Source organism: Onychostoma macrolepis, chromosome 22, assembly GCF_012432095.1.
Source record: "Onychostoma macrolepis isolate SWU-2019 chromosome 22, ASM1243209v1, whole genome shotgun sequence".
Classification (NCBI taxonomy): domain Eukaryota; kingdom Metazoa; phylum Chordata; class Actinopteri; order Cypriniformes; family Cyprinidae; genus Onychostoma; species Onychostoma macrolepis.
The window spans coordinates 37,790,137-37,798,194 of NC_081176.1; the positions used below are offsets into that span (position 1 = coordinate 37,790,137).

Genomic DNA, 8,058 nt, shown 5'->3' on the forward strand with positions numbered 1-8,058 from the left:
GCACACGCATAATCTTAACTCAAGAAAAACATTCCTGAGTCCTTCCTCCATCAGCTCGTAAAAGTTACGCTTCCTGTCTGTTCTCCTTATCATCTCACGAGGCTGGGAGGAGAACATCTGGCCATTCTTTGAAGCACAGGATTTTCAATGTTGGTCTTGACCAGTTTACCATAAATAAAGTCGAATAAACAGACAGTACAAAGCACGTGGGATCTGGATATGTTCCAGCTCAGACCCTCCCTAAATCCCCTGAGTGCTTTTGACCATAATTCAATGATGGTATCAACAAGGAAAGACAGATATATGTTAACCAGACTTGAATAAACCTACAGCACAGACATCCTGGTGACCTCAGAGCAAACCCCCTTTTCCTAGTTGCATTCCGAGATGATGCCGTCTCTGGTGCTCGGACATCAAAGACACTCTAGTCACACAGAGACGGAAAAGGACTTCTGCTATTAAAAAGCAATATACTCAAGAGACGATATTTGTATATGAATGTGGTATTTTGTTTCATATATCTGACTGTAGTTATCAGAACTCAGTATATTTTAATCTGTGACTTAAACCATTTGGTAGGTAAAATTATAGGTATTCAATATATATTACTATCTCATGTTTGGTATTAAATTTGACGTTATGAGGAGTCCAGTACATTGAAATAGATGAATGTTGACTTTTGTCCTCATAAGGTATGATTATAACACTTTGTAGAAATCTGCTAGGATATTGTGGCTTAGGTGACATATTTATGAGCAGATAATGTATGCACAAAGTTATAGTCTTGTGGGGCGGGGCTCCACCCTACACAGACATTATGATTGGGTCAGACAGTGACTAGGATGGACTTAATCCTGTCCCATAAAACAGACACCCCAACTTTGAACAATGCTCAGACCGAAACAAAGAACGGGGTGAAACAACTGGTGATTGCAAGAGACTTGGCTGAAAGTCTGGGCGTTGCCCCTCAATCGTGCTGTGAAACATCTAGCTGGTCATCAAAGACTTCAACCACTTGCCACGTCTGACCACCAAAGGAAACTTGCAAGCGGCTGCATAAGAGAACTTCAAAACTCGCTATTCGCGCGCTGCCAGAGAGTCATCAAATCCGAAGGAGGAATCCCGAGTGACGTCACGCGACAACAACACGTCAGCAGGAAAAGTCCTGGGTCCCCTTTCAGCAACCCTTCAAGAAGTACAGCCTTCAATTCAACGCACGCTAAGTAAACAAACAAATCTCTTATTCGCTGAAGCTGGTTGAATTGAATGAATCGTTAAAAGATAACAATAACTGAGTCTTCTGTTTGTGACGTCCCCATAAGGTCGTCCTTATTTCTCAAGAAAAGAGAATATTTAACTTCCTTCAAACTGCTTTGATCTTGCCATAATATGTGTATGTGTGTGTATGTGTTTTGGTTACTTGTATTGTGCCTTAGAATAGTAAATAAACGCTTGATTCATTTTTAATGAATAGTCTGGTGCCTTGATTTTCAAATCGTTAAACTATTTGCCATAGATCGTGATACCTGTTGCTCAGGCAAATTTCCCAATAAATTCTGTATTCTTATTAGTAATAAGAAGCATTGCTGAATGTATACTTTATTAATACTCGCTGGACGAGTTGTTAATAAGGTATAAATTATACAGTTTTGATTAATATCAATTAATCAGATCAAAACCGAATTTCTAAGATTTGGTTCCCTAAAGCTAAAATTTATAAATGAAGGATAAAACCTTTCATAACGTTACAACTTGGTAAATTAATAATCTTTATTTAAAATGTTTCAAATCTTAATACTCTTCCTATTGTTACACTGGAATAAATCATACCGGGATGTATGCTAAAATTGTTGGATGTGGCGCCCTACTTGGAAAATTGTCACCAGCCACCCCTGCTACAGCTTTATATTATTAAAACATAGTTTAATATTGTAAAACATAATGTTATTTTTGATCCACTGTGAAATTTTCTGAAGTATACGGCTAAAACAAATAAATAAAATTATTCCAACCGTTATGAAAGAATCAAATCTGTCTTTAATGGTACATCACATGAACATACAAAGATTGTACAATTTCCTTTCCATATAAAAATTGTGTTTATTTGCTCAAATGCTTTACAAAATGCAGAATTTTTACAACACTTTAGTTACAACAAAATACAAAGAATAGCCTAACTCATGGTATGGATAACTGGCAAACATCTGAAGATACATTCATATTGATATTATGAATAAACTGTTAATATACAATAACTATTAATAATAATCGCATATGGCTGTTTTTCAAATGTTTAAAACTACTAAAAGGCTTGTGTAGCAGTTAGTAATAGTTTTTGAACAAAATATAAAACATGTTTGTCATTTTGTTGCTGCTTCTCTCCATGGTGTCTTTCAGTGCAGTTATTACAGGTTCAGTTCCTGATATTTAGAGTTTGATCAAGGACGCAGTGGTGAGATTTCATGGGCCAACCTTTGCTGGATTTGAACCGTCAACCTTTAACCACAAAGCTATGACACCACAATCAAACAGAGAAAACATCTGGCAAGCCTTGCAGTGTAAAGCCTGCTGCTATTTAGTATTCATTCCATCAGCCCTATTTATTAATTTAGTATAAGATTTGTCAAATGTAATATTTAGTGTTTTTATTTAGTCAACCTTGTCTTGTTTTTTCCAGTTAAGTTTGTTTGACTAGAGTTTCGGCATTTAAGTTTAATTTTAGTCAACGGAAGTCATGACATAGTCACCCAGGAGAAAAACAAGTACACTATAATGTACTTAAAGTGCTCTGTTTTTGCGCACAAATTTTGTACTTAATATACTAAAAATGATTCTTTAGTACTTCTTAAGATAAACTTAAGATCATCTAAGTGTACTCAGCTGTGCTATTTTGAGACACCATGAATATGAACTAAAATATAGTTTTCACATACTATCTCTGCATTTAAAAAAATTTATTTAGTTACCACTTGTAGTACACTTGAGTGTACTAGTGTATGAAAGATGGGTTCAAGTGTGCTACAAGTGGTAACTAAATAAATGTTTTAAGTGGAATTTAAATAATTCCAAATTACTGTAAAAAAAAACAAAAAAAAACAAGTTGAGCCAACTTAAAATTTTAAGGCAACCAGCTTCATCAGATTTTTTGAGTTTGCTCAACTTATTTTTGTGGGAGATTCTCAATTTTTTTGTTGTATAAACTTAAAACAGCAAGTTGAGAAAACTCAAAAATCTGCTGAAGCTGGTTGCTTTAAAATTTTAAGTTGGCTCAACTTTTTTTCTTCTTTCTATTACAACAACAACAAAAACGATTTTATATTTTATATTGTCAAACAAATCTTGCGTAAATTATTGAATAATGAATAATGTTACATTGGTGTCTCACTGGGAGTCTCTGTCGCAGTCTGCTTAGGGGTTGTCCCATAGTGTCCATCAGTAGAGAGTCAGTCTGATTAGGGGACAAAACTTTTCCACCATTCACCTGTATAATAAATAAGCAAACTTTTATTAAATATGTTAAACCTGTGTAAAATGCCAGATTAAACATGCTTGTCAAATTTATAAGCATTTTTAACTAGTGCTCATAGGGTCTTACATGATCATTGCTTTGCTTTATGATGCCTGTTTGAACAATAATACAATTTAAACACACATTACTTGATAATTACTAATTATAATAGAAATACAAACAATAAGCATCATACTTCCATCTCGTTAAATCAGCTGTTTGTAATACTCACCATTTCTTTTTGCTTAGTGTGTGTGATGGTAGATCACAGCAGCAGCTGCAGCAACGAACAGCAGCAGAACAGCAGCGGCACATATTCCTGCTACAGCAGCTGAAGACAGACCTGAATCTGGAACAGCTGAAGAGAAACAGTCATTATTACTACTGAGTGAATGACAATCCATCCAGTATTTCTAGCTAATATTTTACACCTTTCTATGTACTTTGGTCATCAATTTTATTATATTGATTTATAAGGTAAGGGTAAGGGTTTTTGAGCAACAACAGTTAAAAAAGCATCATCTCTGTGAACTCAACAGAAATTAATTTTCACAGGATAGCACTGGTTTTGTGAACAGAATATATTGCTGTGAAAACTGCACCTGAATGAATAAGTGATACTCACCAGTGACATTAACGCCAAAGCTCTTAAAGCTGCTGATGCTGAAGCTGCTGTTTCTGCTGGTGATCTGTAGTTTATAAAGTCCCAAGTCTGTGGTGTCGATGTTTGTGATGGTCAGAGATCCAGTCTGATGATCCACCTGCAGTCTGTTTCTGAATCTCCCATCAGCATCTTTATACTGAACATCTGTACAGGTCTTACTTCGATCTCCAGTGATTTCAGCGATGAGAGTCTCATTAAAATACCATGACATCAGATCATTTGGTTTTTTTATTTCACCTGGATATAGAGTGATAGATTCTCCCTCCTTCACTGACTTTCTCTTAATTTCTCGCGGTGCAGAAGGAGCACCTGAAAATAATAATCAACTCCACAACATGAAAGATCTGTGAATATATGTGATTTTCATGCCTGAAAAGAAGCATGGTAACACTTTCTATGAAACCCATATTTATTATACATCATAAGGGTGTTCTAAAGGCATTATAATGAATGCATAATGCATTAAAATAAATAAATAAATAAAAAACTTATGTTATATTATCTTATGATTATTGATAAGAACAGTTTTAATGTATTATAATATTTACTTATTAGTGGTTATAGCTTGTAAGAGCATGATGATTTATAACACACAGTGAACATGTTGCATCCACTTAAGTTACAATGGATTATATTTTTCATAGTTATAATGTATTGTAAGTCATCTTGCCAGCTTTCTTATACTTCTTTACTTAAAGCACACAAAGACCACTTATAAGTAGTAATAATAATAATGTGGGCTTCATAGAAAGTGTTACCAGAAATATTTGTCAAAACATTTTTTTGTTTATAAGCGTTTTGTATACTTTTTTTGTTATACTATCAGATCCTCTGCAATTTGAATTCCTAGTGAACTAAATTCAATGAGTATGAAATAATAATTGGTTTGATGAAAAACGAGAACAAAACCAAAAAAAAAAAAATCCTACAGAATTAAGTTTGTTGTTAAAGGGATAGTTCACCCAAAAATGAAAATTCTGTTATTAATTACTCGCCCCCATGTCGTTCCAAACCCGCAAGACCTTCGTTCATCTTTGAAACACAAATTAAGATATTTCTGATGAATCCAAGAGCTCTATGACCCTCCTCTAGTGACAGAATGTTCATTTTGGGGTGAACTATCCCTTTAAAGCTACAAATTTCCAACCAAATTGTTGTTTTGTTTTGTTTGTTTTACTAAATCATCTAAAAATACAGGTACAGATAAGAAATAGCGTTGATTGAACAATCAGTCAATGAACTTACAAACAATGACTCACCAAGTACAGCAACAAAGAAGAGTTTTCCATTCCGGCAGGTGCCATTAATATATAGTTCATAGTGTCCAGAGTCTTTGGTTCTGATGTTTCTGATGGTCAGAGATCCAGTCTGATGATCCAGCTTCAGTCTGTCTCTGAATCTCTCAGTACCTTCACTACACTGAACATCTGTACAGGTATAACTGAGATCTCCAGTGATTACAGCAATGTGAAAACCACTAAAATACCATACAATCTTCTCTTGTTGATTCATTTTAACATTAGTGTGTAGAGTGACTGAATCTCCTTCCGTTACTGAAACTGAGACTTTTTCTCCAGCAACACAAAGCATAGCTGAAGAAGAAACGGTTGGTTTAGTATATTCATTTTACTGGCGTAATGAGCAGTAAATACATGAATAAATGCATGCCATTTACAGCCATGACGTTTTATTGAAAAACCACATAAACAAGTCTTCTTGGTTCATTTTAATACCAGCGTGCAGAGTGACTGAATCTCCGTCCTTCAAGGACACTGTGTCTGAACCAGCACTGAAAAAACCTGAAGAAGAATAAACAGTTAATAACAAGGCTAAAATTATGCATAATATTGCAAGTTTTTATTTTATATTATTTTGATTAATTTGTTTATCCTTTATTTTACTCCCATTGAGATGCAAAATCTCTTCTTCCAGGGAGTCCTGGCCAAAATGACAGCACAAAACGTTTCATAATAAAACAAATTACAAACACACAAAACAACAAAATTTTGTTGAGTTTAAAATCAACTTTTTTTTAAAGTTGGACAATGACCGAAAATATTCCTGCAAAAGCTCTATGGCTTGATTCACCGAATGCTATTGTGTAAATTGCGTCATCAGCATATAGATTAATTCTAGCTGAGGTTATCCACGACCAGGGTCATGCATATAGATGACCTTGTGCTAAAATAAAAACCGGTGCTAAAATAGAAGACTGTGGGACACCTTTTGTCATTTTTAGTTCAGTTGAAATACAATTTAGAGCCATTTCACTAAAACCTATGCAATTTATTAGCCCCTGCAATAGAAGTTTATGATCTACAGAGTTAGAGAGATCTACAAATAAGGCTGCAAAATGTTGTTTACTATCCAGACATTTAATAATATCAGTCGTGTTATCAGTAGTACTATGCCCTGAATCAAAGCCTGATTGGAATTCATTTCAAACTTTATTTTTAGTTAAAAATAGTTTTACTCGATTATTAACAAAATATTCAAATACTTTTGCCTACACTGACAACCTAGAAATCGGTTGAAAGATATCTAATTCAGATGGGTCACCACCTTTTAACAAAGGGAGAATTAAGGCTGATTAAGAGGAACATCATTTAAAGTTAAACCCCAGTTAAAAATAGAAGATCTCTGTTATAATACAAGCTGATTTTGGAAACTTGTGTAGCTAAAATGGAAGTAAAAGTAAAAAGCTGAGTAGTATAACATGAAGCAGCTTCCACATTTTTTCCCCCTTAAATTACCATACTCATGGGTTAATCTTATAGAAATAAAATGTCTGTTAAAGGCATTTACAATGTTCTGTTTATCTTTAATTATGCTCTCATTTAGTTTCAAATAATCAGGTTGATCGTTAGAATTTTTATTTATTTATTTTTTTTTAATACCAGAAAATGATTTGGTCAATTAAAAAAAAAAAAAAAAAAATGGACAGATCATTAAATTCTCATTTATCATATTTAAATAATAGTCACATTTAGAGTTTTTAACAATTTTGTACAGTTGTTTCTTATTGTACTGTCATTAAACCAGTCCATGTGATTTATTAGTTTTCTTTGCTTTAGCCCACACAATAATAAAAGAGTGCATTGCCATAAAAAAAGGAAATTTACTTTTGGTACTTAAGTAGGCTACATTTAAAAGCAATTATACTTCAGTAAATTTACTTAAGTAAAAATCTGTCTTTATAATTCACTCTTAATAGAGTAATATTTGACCAGCAGTATCTGTACTTTTACTCAAGTAATGGACGTGTGTACTTTGTCCATCTCTGCTTACAATTGCCCAGCAAAATATAAACCATAAAAACATCTCCATCGCATATAAAGCTAAAGAGCTGCTACTAAATAAACTGTCACGTTCGCATTTATCATTAAAATAAGATTAAAATAAGTCAAATGTCTTACCATGCACACGCAAACACAACAAGAGAAAAATAGAGACATGCATTTTCACTTTTTTGCTAAAAGATGATTGCAGATTCATGAAAGTAAAAGTGCTCTGTTCCTCTGCATTAATGGCAACGACACTGTTGAACTAGTGAAAGTAATTTGAGATGCTCCTTACGCCTTATATCGTGATGATGTATGACGTTTCTAGAAGTTCTTTAATTTACATAATAATTTTTTTCTTGTTCTGTTTGTACATGTTATTTTCTGACGTTAATGTATTGCATTGCTTTTTCGCAACTCCCAGAATGTTTTTAAATGCTTGAAAGCCGAATTTGAAAACTGTTAAAGGGATAATTCAGCCAAAAATGTAAATTCTTAAACAATACTAATTCAACATTCCTCAGAATAAAACCTGCAGAATTTCTTGTAGGCTAATAAAGATTTAAAGGGCTATAGGCTGTTTAAACGTTTTGCCACCAGCTTGA

The 8,058-nt window shown here is 33.7% G+C and overlaps 1 protein-coding gene across 3 annotated transcripts; it reads right to left on the minus strand.

Moving 5' to 3' along the window:
- Nucleotides 1–2,025: 2,025 nt before the first annotated feature.
- LOC131530669 (uncharacterized) lies at nucleotides 2,026–7,703 on the minus strand. 3 transcript variants are annotated; one of them, XM_058761072.1, is made up of 7 exons: nucleotides 7,589–7,703; nucleotides 5,906–5,971; nucleotides 5,432–5,764; nucleotides 4,134–4,481; nucleotides 3,741–3,866; nucleotides 3,596–3,621; nucleotides 2,026–3,481 (listed from the first exon to the last, which is right to left on the minus strand). In XM_058761072.1, exons 1-5 carry the CDS (start codon nucleotides 7,665–7,667, stop codon nucleotides 3,754–3,756), a joined length of 939 nt encoding a protein of 312 aa, XP_058617055.1. In that variant the 5' UTR covers nucleotides 7,668–7,703; the 3' UTR covers nucleotides 2,026–3,481; nucleotides 3,596–3,621; nucleotides 3,741–3,753. The 3 variants fall into 3 exon arrangements, with proteins under 3 accessions (XP_058617055.1, XP_058617054.1, XP_058617053.1); XM_058761071.1 differs by lacking the exon at nucleotides 3,596–3,621; XM_058761070.1 differs by having other exon boundaries at nucleotides 2,026–3,866.
- Nucleotides 7,704–8,058: the final 355 nt, after the last annotated feature.